We start from the raw sequence: 17593 nt of genomic DNA on the forward strand, positions 1-17593 counted from the left end.
ACTTTACATGTTTTTGCTAAGAGAGCATTAACAATATTAACAAAGAAAAATTCAAGTTTAACAAATATAAGTAAAAACTTGTAAATGGCCTTACTGAAATGAGTTGTCTTAGCTGAGACTACTAATATTAAATTTTTATCATTTATGTGCCTTTTTAATTATTAAGCAGGTAAAAAGAATTTCTGTGAAAAATATAGTTATACAGTTCATATATATGCAAGGTATGAGAGCAAAATTGTTTCATTTACTTTTTTCCTCAGGATATAGTGGACTGCGAACCACTTGATAGACTACTTAGCAACTATCATGCAACTAACAAGAACTATCAGTGTTTAGTAAACAACTAAACTTTGAGAAATACTATATTAAGTGATTCTGCAACCTCTCATTCTCTAGAATAATGATTCTTCCCTGGGGATATACAAGCATACATACACAAAGCAACAGATGGCCAGGGCCCTATCTCAGAACCTCAAGTCTTTCATTTTTTTAAAAAGGTCCATGGGTGACTTTTGATGTCTGTTCTTGGTTATAACTGTTCTATGGTAATCCTGATTACTTCAGACTATCTCCTTTCAAAGTTTGGGACTTTTTTTTTTAGTGCGAACGTGGAACTATATCAAGAGTCTAAGTGTTTAGTGCTTTGCAGTGGTTGTCAGTGGGACAAATACTTAGGAGTATATTTTGATTGTCACAGTGATTGGGGAAGACTGCTGGCATTCATTGAGATGTTGCTTGTCAGGCAATGTGGGACAATCCCATACAACAGAGAATTGTCTTGTGTCCTGTATGACTTTTGAATGTTTTATCAATTATAAATTAGTAATCCTCTAATATGTAATACTTATACATCTTTTTACAAGAATCCAAAAAGCTCAATAGCTTGTGTTCTTTTAGAATGGAATACTTTAAAATCAATCATGACATAAATTATAAATTTGCTTACATATCTCTATAAATTAATTCATTCAATTGAAAGGTTATAAGAGGAATAATAGAGACCTCTGGGAGAAAGCACAGTGTTCTTCAAATTCATATTGCATTTGATTTTTTTTTTTCTAGAAGGGAGACATATTCAGTTTGCAAAGATTTCACAGATCGTTAAAGGAACATTTTATCAACTAATTTCTAATAATTCAGAGTATCTGAAATGTAGCAACTCATTAGCTGCTTTTATAATTGAAAGAGGTAAGTGCAAGTACTTGGGATGTGTTCATTTGTACAAAAGCTATTAAGTAACTTAATGATCTGAACTATGCTATGGTAATATTTTAATTAACTATCTTTGCCCCTGTTGACAGTGGTGCTGCATTGATTTGAAGTGGCCCTTTCTAGTAGGTGTGGGTCATTAAACACAAAGATTCTCAAAGGTAGAGATAAAGTATACTGAATAGGAACCAATAGAGAACTGCAGAATGGTAAAATAACCTAATATTTTAATCAGTAACTGTGTTGGAGTCACTACCATCTTGAAATCTAACCCCATTATAACAAATATTGAGAGAGACTCTATAAAAATTAACATTTTCTTCACTTTCAAATAATAAAAGATTAAAGTGAAAAATCATGAATCTGTGTTTTTTCCTGTGAATATTTTGATGTGATTCCAATTACATTTTATCTTTTATTTATCCTGTAATGTTCTAGATTGATCATTAATTAAACATTTGAATTTTATATTCATCTCTGAATATTATAGATGATACAAAAACAATTTGATACTTGGTTCTTATTCTTAAGGATTTTTTGTGACCTAGGTGGGGAGAAGATATATATGATTTTTCAAGGGTCAACTTTAGTTTGAAATCATGGAGCATGATACCTCCATGCTTTATCATTCTGTCTCAAGATCACTTTGGCTATTTGGGTGTTTTTGTGTTTCCATACAAATTGTACAATTATTTGTTCCAGTTCTGTGAAAAATGTTGTTGATACTTTGATAAGGATTGCATTGAGTCTGTGGATTGCCTTGGGTAGTATGGTCATTTTAAGAATATTACTTCTTCCAGTCCTTGAGCATGGTATATCTTTCCATTTATTTGTTGTCAACTTCAGTTCCTTCATTAACGTCTTACAGTTTTCTAAGTATGTCTTTTACCTCCTTGGTTAGATTTATTCCTATGTATTTTATTCTTTCTGATGCAATTTTAAATGGGATTGCTTTTTTAATTTGTGTTTTTGATAGTTCATTATTAGTGTATAGAAATGCAACAGATTTCTATACATTAATTTTGTATCATGCAACTTTACTGAATTCATTTATTAGTTGTAATAGTTTTTTGGTGGAGTCTTTAAGGATTTCTGTATATAGCATGTCATCTGCAAACAGTGACAGTTTTACTTCTTCTGATCCAATTTGTTTTCCTTTTATTTCTTTTTCTTGTCTGATTACTGTGGCTAGGGCTTCCAATACTATGTTGAATAAAAGTAGGGAGGGTGGGTATCCTTATCTTATTCCTCTGATATAAGAAGAAATGCTTTCAGCTTTTCACCATTGAGTATGATGTTGGCTGTGGGTTTGTCACTTATGGCCTTTGATGTTGAGGTATGTTCTGTTGCTACCCACTTTGTTGAGAGTTTTTTTTTTAATCATAAATGGATGTTGAATTTTGCTGAAAGCTTTTTCTGCATCTATTGAGATGATCATATGCTTTTTAATTTTCAGTTTGTTAATGTGGTGTGTCACATTGATTGATTTGTGGATATTAAACCATCCTAGCATCCCCGGAATAAATCCCACTTGATTATGGTGTATGATCCTTCTTTTAATGTATTGTTGAATTTGGTTTGCTAATATTTTGCTGAAGATTTTTTTGCATCTGTGTTTAGGCATATTTGTCTGTAATTTTCTTTTTTTGTGGTATCTTTGTCTGGTTTTGGTGTCAGGGTAATGCTGGCCTTATAGAATGAGTTTGGAAGTGACCCCTCCTCTTCAATTTTTGGAATAGTTTGAGAAGAATAGGTATTAACTCTTCTCTAAATGTTTGGTGGAAGTCACCTGTGAAGCCATCTGGTCCTGGACTTTTGTATGTTGGGAGTTTTTTAATTACTGATTCAATTTCATTACTAGTAATTGGTCTGTTCATATTTTCTGTTTCTTCCTGGTTCAGTCTTGGGAGATTGTATGTTTCTAGGAATTTATCTGTTTCTTATAGGTTGTTAATTTTATTGGCATATAATTGTTCAGAGTAATCTCTTATGATTCTTGGTATTTCTGTGGTGTCAGTTGTAACTTCCCTTTTTTCATTTCCAATTTTATTTACGTGGGCCTTCTCTCTTTTTCTTGATGTATCTGGCTAAAGGTTTATCAATTTTGTTTCTTTTCGGAGAACAAACTTAGTTTCATTGATCTTTTCTATTGTTTTTTTTTATTCTCTATTTCATTTATTTCTGCTCTGATCTTTCTGATTTCTTTTCTTCTAACTTTAGGTTTTGGCTATATCTATTTTTCTTGTTCTTTGAGGTGTAAGATTAGATGATTGATTTGAGATTTTTCCTGTTTCCTGAAGTAGACTTGTTTTTTTCTAATTTTTTTAGAAGTTTTATAGTTTATTTTATTTATTAATTGATTGATTGATTGCTGCATTGGGTCTTTGTTGCTGCATGCCAGCCCTCTCTAGTTGCGTCGAGTGGGGGCTACTCTTCATTGTGGTGTGTGGGCTTCTCATTGCAGTGGCTTCTCTTATTGCGGAGCCTGGGCTTTAGGTGTGCGGGCGTCAGTAGTTGTGGCATGTGGGCTCAGTGGTTCTGGCTCACGGGCTCTAGAGTTCAGGCTCAGTAGTTGTGGCACACAGGCTTAGTTGCTGTATGGCATGTGGGATCTTCCCAGACCAGGGCTCAAACCAGTGTCCCCTGCATTGGCAGGCAGATTCTCAACCACTGCACCACCAGGGAAGCCCTGAAGTAGACTTGTTTTAATTTCCTTCTTACATCTGCTTTTGCTACATCCCATAGGTTTGGGGTCATTGTGCTTGCAGTTTCATTTGTGTCCAGGTATTTTTTTATTTCCTTTTTGATTTCTTCAGTGATCCATTGATTGTTTAGTAACATGTTGTTTAGACTCCACCTATTTGTGCTTTTTTGTGCTTTTGTTTCTTGTGATTGATTTCCACTTTCATAGGGTTGTGGTCGGAAAAGATGCCTTATATGATTTCAGTATTCTTAAATTTATTGAGACTTATTTTATGGCATAGGATGTGACCTGTCCTGGAGAATGTTCCACGTGCCCTTGAAAAGAATGTGTATTCTGCTGTTTTGGATGAAATGTTCCATATATGTTTAATTCCATCTGGTCTGATGTGTCATCCAAAACCGGCGTTTTCTAATTGATTTTGTGTCTGGATGGTCTGGCCATTGATGTAAGTGGGGTGTAGTCCCCTACTATTACTGTATTATTGTCAGTTTCTCCTGTTACATTTATTAATATTTGCTTTATATATCTAGGTGCTCCTATGTTGAGTGCTTTACATTTACAAATGTTATATATACTTTTAGGATCGATCCCTTTATCATTGTGTAGTGTGCTCTTTTGTCTTTTTACTGTCTTTGTTTTAAAGTCTGTTTTGTCTGATAATAAGTATTGCTACTCCAGCTTTCTTTTCATTCTGTTTTCATGGAATACCTTTGTCCCCTTCACTTTCAATCTGTGTGTCTTTAGATCTGAAGTGAGTCTCTTGTAGGTAGTATATATGTGGATCTTGTTTTCTTCTATGTTTGGGGTGTTTTTTTTGCGGTACATGGGCATCTCACTGTTGTGGCCTCTCCCGTTGCAGAGCACAGGCTCCGGACTTGCAGGCTTAGTGGCCATGGCTCACAGGCCCAGCCGCTCCGCGGCATGTGGGATCTTCCCGGACCGGGGCATGAACCCGTGTTCCCTAGCATCGGCAGGCGGACTCTCAACCACTGCGCCACCAGGGAAGCCCGGATCTTGTTTTCTTATTCAGGCACTTTATGTCTTTTGATTGGAGCTTTTAGTTCATTTACATTTAAAGTAATTATTGATAGATATATACTTATTACCATTTTGTTAACTTGTTTTCAGATTATTTTTGTAGTTCTTATTTGTCCCTTCTTTTGCTCTCTTCCCTTGTGATTTGATGACTGTCTTTAGTGGTTGTGTTTGGATTCCTTTCCCTTTTTTGTGTGTGTATCTGTATTATCGGGTTTTTTATATATATGTATGTGTGTGTGTGTATATATATATATATATATATATATATGGGTGAGTATTTTAAGTTGATGATCTCTGAAGTTCAGATGCATTCTAATCACCCTGTATTTTTACTCCCCCCAAAGGTTAATGTATTTTACATCTTTTTGGCATGTGTATCCCTTAACTACTTGTTGTGGCTATAGATGATTTTACTGCTTTTGTTTTTTAACCTTCCTACTAATTTTATAAGTGGCTGATCTATCAACTTTACTGTATGTTTGCCTTTACCAGTGAAATTTTTCCTTTCGTAATTTTCATATTTCTAATTGTGATCTTTTCTGTTTAGAGCAGTCCCTTTAACATTTCTTGTAAAGCTGATTTTTTGGTGCTGAACTCTTTTAGTTTTTGCTTATCTGTAAAATGTTTGTCTTTCCTTCAAATCTAAATGATAACCTGGTCAGGTAGAGTATCCTCTACCGTAGGTTTTTTCCTTTCATGTAGGTTCTTTTCCTTTCATTGCTTTGAATATATTGTGCCACTCGCTTCTGGCCTGCAAAGTTTCTGCTGAAAAGTCAGCTAAAAGTCTTATAGGAGTTCCCTTGTATGTAACTAGTTGCCCTTCTCTTTCTGCTATTCTCTTGCTTTATCTTTAATATTTTCCTTATTAATTATAATGTGTCTTGGTTTGAACCTCTTTCAGTTCACCTTTTTGAGACTGTGTGACTCCTGGACCTGGATTTCTATTTTCTTCCCCAGGTTAGAGAAGATTTTAGCTACTATTTCTTCAAATAAGTTCTCTGCCCCTTTCTGTCTCTCTTCTCCTTCTGGGACCCCTATAATGCACATGTTAGTATGCTTGGTATTGTTTCAGAGGTGTCTTAAACTATCCTCATTTTTTAAGTTCTTTTTTTTCTCTTTAGCTTAGGTGACTTCCACCACTTAGTCTTCCAGATTGCTGATTCGTTCCTCTGTACTAGCTAATCTACTGTTGATTTTTTTAGTGTATTTTTTATTTTAGTTATTGTATTCCTCAGCTCTGTTTGGTGGTTCTTTATATTTTCTACCTCTGTGTTCATCCATTCTTCTCCTGTCTTCAGTGACCATCTTTATGATCATTATCTTGAACTCTTTAATCAGGTAGATTGCTTATCTCCACTTCATTTAGTTCTTTTAGTGAGGTTATGTCTTATTCCTTCATTTGGAACGTAATTCTCTGTCTCTTTGTATTGCCCAATTCTCTGTGTGTTTATTTCTGTGTGTTAGGTAGTTCAGTTACATTTCCCCCTCTTGGAGAAGTAGCCTTTTGTAGGAGACATCCTATGGGGCCCAGCAACACATTCTTCTCTGGTCACCAGGGCTGTATACTCTAGGGGTGCCCTCTATTTAGAATGTGTGTGCCCTTCTGTTGTGGTGGGGCCTACTACTCTGGGCATGTGGGTAGGCAGGCCTGGCCCCTGACCCAGTTGGCTATAAGACCAGACCCTGTGTGGTGGCTGTGAGGCCAATGGAGGACAGGGCAGGCTTGCCTGCCATTTCCTCTTACATCTTGGTGAATTTCTTCTTTTGGTTATTCCCTCTTTTTCCTACATTATCAAACTCTAGTATCTACCTGAAACATTGCAGTTTGAGTTACAGAGAAAGAAGCTGAGCTCTTGGCTACACTACTGCCCATTATAACTCAGAACATAGATCACCATTCCAGAACTTACACTGACACTATACAATTCCCTTATATCACCCCATCCCCCACACCCATACTAGAACTTTTTGGCCAACCCAATACATTAGAGATAATAGAACATTTTTACTTTTCTCATCTAATCCTACTCCTCCAGCTGCCTTTATCTCAGTAAATGGCATCCATCCAGCTGCTAAAAATCTAAGTCATCCATTATTTATCCCTTCCCCTAACATCTTACAATTTATCTTCAAGTCCTGTTTATTATATCCTCAAACTCTATCTCAGGTCTGATCTTCCTTTTTTTTCATTTAACCTCCATCATTTGAGTCTTAAGTCATTATCTCTGACCTGGAATACTGTAACAGAGCCCCTAATTCAGCTTCTTGGACCTTACTGGAATCCTTTACCCCACTCCTTTTGCTGCTCACTCATAATGAAACTTAAATTTCAGTTTCATAAGGAGGGATTCTGCAACTGGTCTTCATGAGGTAATCTTTCCTGCTAATATTCTTTAAATTAGCCGTGTATCTGTTTCCTTCAAAACTTTTATTACAATTTGTGGTTTTAGTCTTTTTTTCTTCTCTCCTATTAGAAGCTTCATGAGGGCCTGTCTTAATCAGCGTTTGATTCCTAGCATCTATTTCACTGCCTAGTATTTGGTAGGACCGCAAAAATTTTTGTGGAATTAATGGAAGTCCTTTCTTAGGTAGTTGCAGATGTGGAACTGAACTTTGAAAGACTAATACTAGAGATTTTCTGAAATCATGAACACAGAGGTAAACTATAGCATGAGTACCTATCTCATGAGAAAAAAGAACAATGATCTAGCAACTAGGATATAGAAAGGCCACATAGGTAGGAGGTGAAAGGAAAAAAACTATCTTCTGAGCATAGAGTTTCAAAGAAATCTCAAATCTCAAATGGAGTACAGCAAAAAATGATTCTATTGATTGTAGTAGAAATGTAGATAAAGTATAATATAAAACATCTGCCTTTTAAATTGTGATATTATTGAAGTATTTTTTAAATTTTGCTTCCTAGAAGACTCTCAAACGCTTATTTGAAATTGTGGAATTATTTTTCCAACTTTTTGGTCAATATATTTTACTAACTTTAAAATGGTAAGGTAGACTTTTTCATTGAACTACCGGTGTAATTAATTCATTTAACCTACTCTCTTTTTACACCAGGCATTTACTAGATGCTCAAATAAAAGTTTGTTGAATAAAAATGGGAAAAAAATGGTAAGAAAGAGGTGGAGGTTGAACATAGGGAAGAGGAAGGTAAAAATAACCTGCTACTGTTAACCTTTTCTTTCAGCTGGACAGCGTGAAGTTGTAGCTATAGGCACAGGTGAATACAATTATAGTCAGTGCATTAAGCCAAATGGAAGAGTGTTGCATGATACTCATGCTGTTGTTACGGCAAGGAGATCTCTCCTTAGGTAAGGTAACAAATATATTTAATTAAATATATTAAATATATATAAATATATCTGTTAATATTTAACAGATATATTTAATGCCATCAAATATTAATGCTCTTAGCCTAAAGCAATCACATATATATGTCTTTATTTACAAATGGAATTTTACTCATCATTGAGCCAAGTCTCTTACTTATCCAAGCCATCTGATATTTTCATGTCACTTTTGGAAACCTTATAGTAATTTCAGTGTCTAGCCTATGAATTTTAGTGGCTTCTATTATCAAGAGCTTATGAACTCAGTTTTAAGAGTCATACAACCTTTTTCTTAAGATAAAAATACTGTCTTTATTAATGATAAAAGTAATTGGAGAGTATAGCTTTAGATCTGGACCAAGTAGGCTTGGTAATATTTCACCCCTGAATTAGTCATACTTATCCAAAGGCAGAAATCAATGAGTTTCCACTCATGAGGTCTGTACAAAGTTTAGGATATAGCAGAGTGTCGATAAAGTATTTTTTAGGCTGGCAGATCTCAGAGAGAAAGAGAGAAAGGGGCTGAAGTGAGGATGCCTAGTTTCTTTTTCCAAACTTATCAGTCACTCTGCTCCTTGTAAGAGGCATAATTAGCAGATAGTAGAGAAATAAACCAAGAATGTTACTCTTTGGAATTCCTTTTCTGTAAAAACATGAAAAGTGGGACATGAGCATTACCTCCTGCAGTAGTTACCAGCTTTTGTTCTCTTAAGTCACTAAGTTTACTTTTTATAAAACATTTTTAATCGAATTTTTCAAACAAAAGTGAGAATCAGATAATTAATTCCATCATTCAGTTGTCAGCATTCTGATACCAATACCCAATGATCATATCCAATTATTAGCATATCCAGTTATTAGGATTCTGTTGATCTTATTTAATTTATGCACCCTCACTTTTTGTTGGTGGTGTTTCTTTACTGGAGTGTTTTAAAACAAATTTACACGCATTATTTTATCGGAAAAACTTAAGTATATATCTGTAATAATAAGGAAAGAATCCTATAATCTTAAAAGGAAAGATTTTGGGAAGTCCATGAAGGTAATGCAACTAATTGTCCTCCCATCCCCCTTGGTGCTTAGTGAATTATTTGACCCCCTTTAAAACTACCTCTTTGTGTTTATTTCTTGTCATGCTTGGCACTGTCATTTATACTGGTGCTTAATATTTTATTATATATTTCTGATGATAGGATTAAAATCATGGTTTTTTAAATAAGCAAAATAGTATTTGTCCTCTGATTTGATTAGTAGTTTCAGGAAATCTATTTCACTTCTTAATTTAACTTACAGGCTTTGTTATGTTATTCCTATGCTCTTGTGTTTTTGTCTTCAGAACCACTAAGCAGTGGGAACCACAGTCGTTGTCTGCCTGTTTTGGCATGGAAGGGAAAATAGAAGTAAAGCAGAAAATTGATACTTCACCTAGGAGGCTGGGAGCAGAGCTGTCTAAGAAAGAAGGGAGGAATCAGTAGAGAAATGGGTCTTTTGCAGAAAATGATAGTTGAGTACTTTAATGTGAAATGAGAGTGGAGTGGTAGTCGAGGAATGATGCTTTAAGGCAGGTCACCGGGCAGACTGGGCTCTAACTGAAGACTTATCAAGGGACTTAATTCTTCATTAAGTAAGGCTAAGATTATTTTACAAGTTCCTATCAATATCAAAACTTTTGACATATAGGGACATTGTTCATAACATGAATATAATGTTTGTTTAAGATACTTCATTTTTAAATTTTCTTACTTGATGAAGCTCTATCTCATTAATTTTAGGTACTTTTATAGACAACTTCTACTCTTCTACAGCAAAAATCCTGCTGTGTTGGAAAAATCAATATTTTGTACAGAACCAGCTTCTAATCTACTCACTCTCAAGCAGAATATCAACATTTATCTCTATATGAACCAGTTGCCTAAAGGATCAGCCCAGATTAAGTCGCAATTGTAAGTATTATGGAAGCTGTTTTTGAAGGAATCTAGGATGGCCATATCATGCGTTCTGAATCCATACAGCAAAAGAACAAGTAAATTCATATCTATCCATATTCTTCCTCCAGCCTTGAGGTGTTATTTGTAGGCTGCAAGAGCCTGAAGGCTGAAAGACCACAAATGCTTTCTCCTTCCCTCCACTCAGTCTGGTCCATTACTACTACTTAAGTATTCCATGTACTTCACTGCTCTCTTTTTGATGCTGTTGAAAATCTTCTATTCCTTTCTAGTTGTAATACTTCATAAACTTTAGGAAGTATGGATTTATACACTCTTCACATACTAACACAGGAGTTAAGGAATGCAGTCTGTTCTTCTGGTCCGTCTGTGGCCAAAACTTCATTACCTTGATGAATGGGTAGCATCAGTTAGCATGAAGTTTGAACAACACAGGCAAGCACAAAAAAGAAAGTAAAATTCACTTCAATCCAACCATCTAGAGATAACTGCGGTTTATAGTTTGTTTAAAAGCCTTCCAGTAACACCTTTGAAAACAAGGGTGAGTGTTTCTCTTGAGAGAAACCTCAAGAAAAATAATTTTAGATTTTACCGTTTTAACATATTTTGTTGGAGGTGAATCTTGAATATAAATTGTCAGTTTTCTTTTTTTCATTCTCTAATTTTGTAGTGTTTAAAACTTTTAATATGGAGAAAGGAAATAACTCACAAACTATGGCAGGGACAAAAATTGGGTTTTCATTTGATTTTAAGGGACATAAAGAATGGCAATAATATGAAATTTATCCTTGCTGGAAGCTCTAAATATGGTTAATTTCTGTTTGGTTTTAATTTTGTGGAACGAAGTCACTCCATCCTACCTTGCTTTGGGTTTGCATCTATTTCTGTTACTGGAATTAAATGTACACTGGCAAGTTAAATATGTTTGAGAACAGTTCTTAGGTACATGCAGATTTTACTTTGTCGGCTTTGGGTTTTGGTTTTTTTTTTAACATCTTTATTGGAGTATAATTGCTTTACAATGATGTGTTAGTTTCTGCTTCATAACAAAGTGAATCAGTTATACATATACCTATGTCCCCATACCTCTTCCCTCTTGCCTCTCCCTCCCTCCCACCCTACCTATCCCACCCCTCTAGCTGGCCGCATAGCACAGGGAGATCAGCTCAGGGCTTTGGTTTTTAAAGGAAGAAACTTTCTTTTCTTTCTCTAGGCGTCTTAATCCATGTTCTGTGTCTGCATTTGAAGCCCATGAAGAGCTGAGTCTCCATGTGGCTGTTGAAGGCAAAATTCATCTGACTGTCTACTGCCCTGCAGATGTTGTTAATAGAATAAGCAGCATGGCCTCAAGTGACAAACTGATGAGATGGGGAGTGCTTGGTGTACAGGGAGCATTGCTGAGTCAGTTTATACAGCCAGTTTATATCAGCAATATACTTGTTGGTGAGTTGGATTACAGTACCTCTTGGCCTCTTTCACTAAGTCATTTCGCTATATTTTATTTACCAGTGTAAAATCACAATTTGCATGCATGAAGCTTTACTTAAGGTAAAATTCAGATCCACTGTTTTGTTGAGGTTTTCATTTCATGGTAACTGGTCATCACATTTAGTATAATATGACTTTTGCCATCTTATCAGGAGGCTAATAAGAATCAATATTTTATGTTAGGCAATTACATGTATTCTGTCTTGAATGTATACTTTTGTTTGTACAGTATTCAATTTTTCTCTTTCTTTTGGAAGAAGATGCTTCTTTGAACTTATCAAATTTAAAAGCTTATATTTAGTTATTCCTGAAATAAAAAATATTAAATGCCCATTTTGGTTCTTTCTTACTTTTATGCTTTTTTTATACATTTGGTTATGATTTGGATCCTTTTGATTTGTGAAGTGAGTGGGAAGTAACTAGAACACAAATAATGTGAACTAGTAATTTCTTTCTTTCTTTGGTAGGGGCTATTATAGAATGCTGTATTTATATTTGAATGGTTTTCCAGATATTATCGCATTGACAGACATTTTGGGCACTCAATTCTCAATAAAGCCCTAAGAGTTTCAAAGCTTCAGTTACCCTTGGGAAACAATTTAAATACTACCATTACTTGGCTGTTCTTTGTTTACTGCTAATTTTTCGTAATGATGGCCCATATGCAAGCTTTGGATCCTCGCATGAGAAGTAGTTTTACTTTTAGAAAGGGCTGTTTCTTTTATTCTTGTGGTTTTTTGTTGTTGTTGTTCTATATATTTTATACCCATTTCTTTAGGAATTTCTCCTATAGACAGTATTTTTTCAGTTCCATGTATATACAAAATATTTTATTTTCTTCCCATTTTTGTTTGGTTTGGCTTTAATAAATGATAAAAAGGAAATAGTAATTATTTATTTTTCTAATATTAAGCTTATTTTCTTTGTTTAGGAAACCTATTACTTGGTTCACAATTCAAAAGATTCAAAAGGGTATTCAGTCAAGTCTTCCTTCTATCCTAGGGCCCTAGGAACCCATTTTACCTCTGTGGCATCCATTGTTACTAGTTTGTTTTTCTTTCCAAAGGTAGTTTATGCTTATAAAAGTATATGCATACTTTTTTGTATTTTACATCAGTGGGATCATACTTTTCTGCACCTTGCTCTTTTCATTTAACAAGGTGTCTTGGAAATTTTTCCATATGAGTATATGAAGAATTTTTATTATTATAATTCATAACTCTCTGTATGGTATTTCTTTGTACAAACATATTATAATTTATTTAACCAGTTGTGGGTTAATGGAACTTTAGATTGTTTTTAATCTTTTCCAGCTACCAAATGCTATCGTGAATCATGACCTTATTATGTTATTGACACATGTAAAATATATCTATATAAAATGAATTCCTAGAAGTAGAGTTGCAGGCCAAAGAGGTATGCATTTGCAATTTTGAAAACTATTACCAAGTTACCCTCCAAATCATATTCTCACTAGCAATATTTGAGAGTGCCTGTTTGCTCACACCCTAAAAAGTGGTTGTTTCTAACTCTTTTTCCAAATATTTATTCTTATAGATGATTTATTTCTTAGATTTAACTTGGATACAAAAATAATACTTTATGATGTTTTCTTTTAGTCAGTTCAGATACTCTCTCAGACATTTCAAACTTTTCTCAATCTTCTTTAGGAAAGGCAATTTTTGTTCTTGATAAATGTCTACAAAATGTCTAATAAATGTCTGTGCATTCTCTAGAGTCACAGTTTGGCATGCAAGGCTTTCTTTGACTTTTGTGAAGAAAGATATTTTACAGTTTGCCTTTTGTATGACATAACTCCGTACTATATTTAGTTTCTTAAAAGGGTAGAATCTTAGATTCTTTTAGAATTATTTAGTATTTAGTGGTTTGGACAGGGGCTTAAAAATTAGATCTCATCATTTTGCCTGTCATCTTGCACGTAGCAGTAAGAATACCAGGTAGCAATAAAAATACTATAAAACTTGGTAAAATTGCTTCTGATCTCTTTCTTTGCATCTTTATGGAACATATCTAAAGTTAATTAATTGGTGTTCTGTCTGGCATAACCTAAACAGATTTTAATGTTTGTTAAAAATGCAGATTTCTCAGCCTCTTAAGATCTGTACTGTATGTCTGGGGGATAGCCCCAGGAATATATGTTTTAAAAGAGCACCACCAGGTGATTCTGATACAGATGATTTGAATGGCTCACATTGAGAAATACTCAGAGTGTCTGTATACTTAAAAGTGTGATATGTACAGCTAAAAGAATCTTAAGAGTTTATTGAACTAGTCGTGTAGTACAGCTTCTCACTTATTATACAAACTTTTACTTTTTATTTCACATTGGAGTATAGTGGATTAACAATGTTGTGATAGTTTCCATTGTACAGCAAAGTGATTCAGTTACACATTTTCCTGTTTAGGTTGTTACATAATATTGAGCAGAGTCCCCTTTGCTATACAGTAGGTCCTTGTTGGTTATCCATTTTAAATACAGCAGTGTGTACATGTCAATCCCAAACTCCCTAACTCTCCCTTTCCCCCACCCTTCCCCCCTGGTAATCATAAGTTTGTTCTCTAAGTCTGTGAGTCTGTTTCTGTTTTGTAAATAAGTTCATTTGTATCATTCCTTTTCAGATTTCGCATATAAGTGATATAATGTGATATTTCTCTTTCTCTGTCAAACTTACTTCACTCAGTATGACAATCTCTAGGTCTGTCCATGTTGCTGCAAATGGCATTATTTCATTCTTTTTAACGGCTGAGTAATATTCCATCGTATGTATGTACGACATCTTCTTTTTCCATTCCTCTGTCCATGGACATTTAGGTTGCTTCCATGTCTTGGCTATTGTAAACAGTGCTGCAGTGAACATTGGGGTGCATGTATCCTTTCAGACCATGTTCTTCTCCAGATATATGCCCAGGAGTGGGATTACGGATCATATGGTAGCTCTATTTTTAGTTTAGTTTAGTTTTGTTTTTTAAAATTATTTATTTATTTATTAGCTGTGTCGGGTCTTAATTGCAGCATGCGGGATCTAGTTCCCTGACCAGGAATCAAACCTGGGCCCCCTGCATTGGGAGTGCAGAATCTCAGCCACTGGACCACTAGGGAAGTCCCTATTTTTAGTTTTTCTAAGGAACTTCTATACTGTTCTCCATAGTGGCTGTACCAATTTACATTCCCACCAACAGTGTAGGAGGGTTCCCTTCTCTCCACACCCTCTCCAGCATTTATTGTTTGTGGATTTTTTTATGATAGCCATTTTGACTGGTGTGAGGTGATATCTCATTGTAGTTTTGGTTTGCATTTCTCTAGTAATTAGCGATGTTGAACATCTTTTCATGTGCCTCTTGGCCATCTGTATGTCTTCACAAACTCTTTTTATGCCATCTCTGATAGAGGATCATCTAACCCTACCTTAAAAGGATCCAATAATGTGGAGTATAAGATTTAAAGACAATCTATTCCATTAATTGATAGCTCCAATTGTTTTTAAAAATTACTCTTTAGAATTGAAATTTGTTTCCCTTTAATTCTGAACTAAATGACAATGCAGATTAAATCTAATTATTTGATGATAATGACCTTGTCCCCTTTTCTCTTAAGTCTTATGAAATCTTTTGCAATTCTTTATTTTGATGCTTGAAAAACCTAAGATATTTTAATAGATCAATTAAAAATGGAGAGATTATTATAAGACTTCATTTAACTTTTCAAAAACTTTTTGGAGGGCTTCCCTGGTGGCGCAGTGGTTGAGAGTCAGCCTGCCGATGCAGAGGACACGGGTTCGTGCCCTAGTCTGGGAAGATCCCACATGCCGCGGAGCTGCTGGGCCCGTGAGCCATGGCCGCTGAGCCTGCGCATCCAGAGCCTGTGCTTCACAACGGGAAGTTTTTGGAAACTAATTTTATACTGTAGATGTTCTCAGATAATTCATTTTGTCATTTTATGGTGATAGTCTTTCTTTTTTAAGAAAAATGTCTTAAGCTTGCACTATAAAAAGGCACTATTATTTGTATAGAAAATAATCCAGAGTAATTGGAAAAAAATTCATTTTGCTTAGCTATTAAAAGAGCTGGATTTATATTCGTTTTCAAGCCTTTTAAGGTGTATTTGCAAATTTGTTATGCTGTTAATATAAAGTTTTCTGAATAAATACCTCAAGAATGTTTATCCAGAGGTGTTTCCATTCAGGAGTCCTTTTCAATACGCTAATTTGAATTGTACAATTCCATTATAGGGAATACTAAATTCTGATTCCCTCTTAGTGAAGGAATCTATTTTCAACATAGTTCATGAACTTTTAAGAAGCATGTGATAACCTTAGAGATTCTGTTGTTCATTTCTTTCTTTTTTTTGTTTTCAGGTCAGTAATAAGAGGTTTAGAATGTTAATAAAAATACGTGCCCAAAATCATTCAGTTTGCCTGCTGGCAGAGCCTGGACTCATACTCAGTTTTCATAACTTTTCATGCTTCTGCCTTTTGTATTAAATTGAGCTCTGACAGCTTTGTCTGAGCCTAGCCAGTGACTAGAATCCCACTATTGTGTCTGCTAAACTTGACACTCTTGAAAGGCAGGTGCTTTGCGACACTCATCTTGGTCTGGTTTGTACCAGGAGGTCAATAAATGTTTCATGGATAAATGCTTTGAGTCAGCATGTTTTATTTTTTAAAATGCTTTTATTTTTCTTCTTAATACCAATTCTTTTGCCTGGAACACTTGAAAAATAAATTTTAACTATTATTCTTTACTCTTGTTGCACTTCAGGTTCACCTGGATAGCTTTTAAAATAATATGGGAATGGCATTAGTATTAATATCCCCATCCTTACTGATTCTAATGTGTATCCAGAATTGATGATTACTGCTCTCTGATAATCTAATCTTTTATGTTCCTTTTTCATCAGGTGTTTATTGAGCCACCTACTATATGCTAGGTGCTGTGCACTGTTAAATAACTCTCAGGGGCACCATTCACATAAAATATAGAATGAGAATTAGGAATACAAAGATAAGATGCTTCTGCCTTCATGTCTTCTCCTATTTAGACATCATTTGTGTTTCACAGGAGCATGATTTGTTTTCTCCAGATGTTCTGTAATTTGTGGGTGGCGGTATTAAAATGTAATGCCTCAGACTAAATATGATGTTTCAGATATGATATGAGCAGTGCATAGTTCTATAATAATGCTGAATTCTTTGACTTAGACACTGTATTTTTATTAATGCAGCTTCAGTTTGTATGGGCACACCTCAAAGATATTGTGGGTTCAGTTCCAGACCACCATAATAAAGTCAATATCACAATAAAGTGAGTCACACGAAGTTTTTGGTTTCCCAGTGCACATAAAAGTTATGTTTACACTATACTATAGTCTGTTAAGTGTGCAATAGCGTTATGTCTAAAACAAAGCAACGAACTTACCTTAATTTAAAAGTACTTTATTGCTGAAAAAGGCTAAACATCATCTGACAACACAAGGTTGCCAGAAACCTTCAATTTGTAAAAATCATAATATCTGCAAAGTGCAGTATAGCAAAGTGCAATAAATTGAGGTATGCCTTCATTACCTGTTTCAGCAGCTGTTTCTGTTCACTTATATTAACTTATGGTAGACTAAGGTCCTGAGAACTTTTTTTCTAATTTAATTTTATTTATTTTTTTATACAGCAGGTTCTTATTAGTTATCCATTTTATACATATTTAGTGTATATATATCAATCCCATCTGAGACCTTTTCATGCAGAAAAGTTCTCAGGTCAGGTTTGCTATAGTCTTTGCTAAGATTTAACCTTTGCCTTTAATCTTTGAGTTTTACGTTATTATTTCAAATCATTTTAGATGAATCAAAT

At 34.7% G+C, this 17593-nt stretch overlaps 1 protein-coding gene and 1 long non-coding RNA gene across 2 annotated transcripts in view; one reads left to right on the plus strand and one right to left on the minus strand.

Annotated features, from left to right (window-relative positions):
- The window catches only part of ADAD1 (adenosine deaminase domain containing 1), a 45475-nt gene that overhangs the window by 12205 nt on the left and 15677 nt on the right, over positions 1–17593 (plus strand). Inside the window, exons 6-9 of the mRNA XM_004265101.3 lie at positions 1062–1188; positions 8154–8277; positions 10068–10238; positions 11455–11684. Of these exons, the coding sequence (XP_004265149.1) occupies positions 1062–1188; positions 8154–8277; positions 10068–10238; positions 11455–11684 (652 nt within the window). The remainder of the gene's footprint in view (positions 1–1061; positions 1189–8153; positions 8278–10067; positions 10239–11454; positions 11685–17593) is intronic.
- Positions 1–17593, minus strand: part of LOC125964333 (uncharacterized) — a 32884-nt gene that overhangs the window by 10106 nt on the left and 5185 nt on the right. The window lies entirely within an intron of this gene.

Source organism: Orcinus orca, chromosome 4, assembly GCF_937001465.1.
Source record: "Orcinus orca chromosome 4, mOrcOrc1.1, whole genome shotgun sequence".
NCBI lineage: Eukaryota > Metazoa > Chordata > Mammalia > Artiodactyla > Delphinidae > Orcinus > Orcinus orca.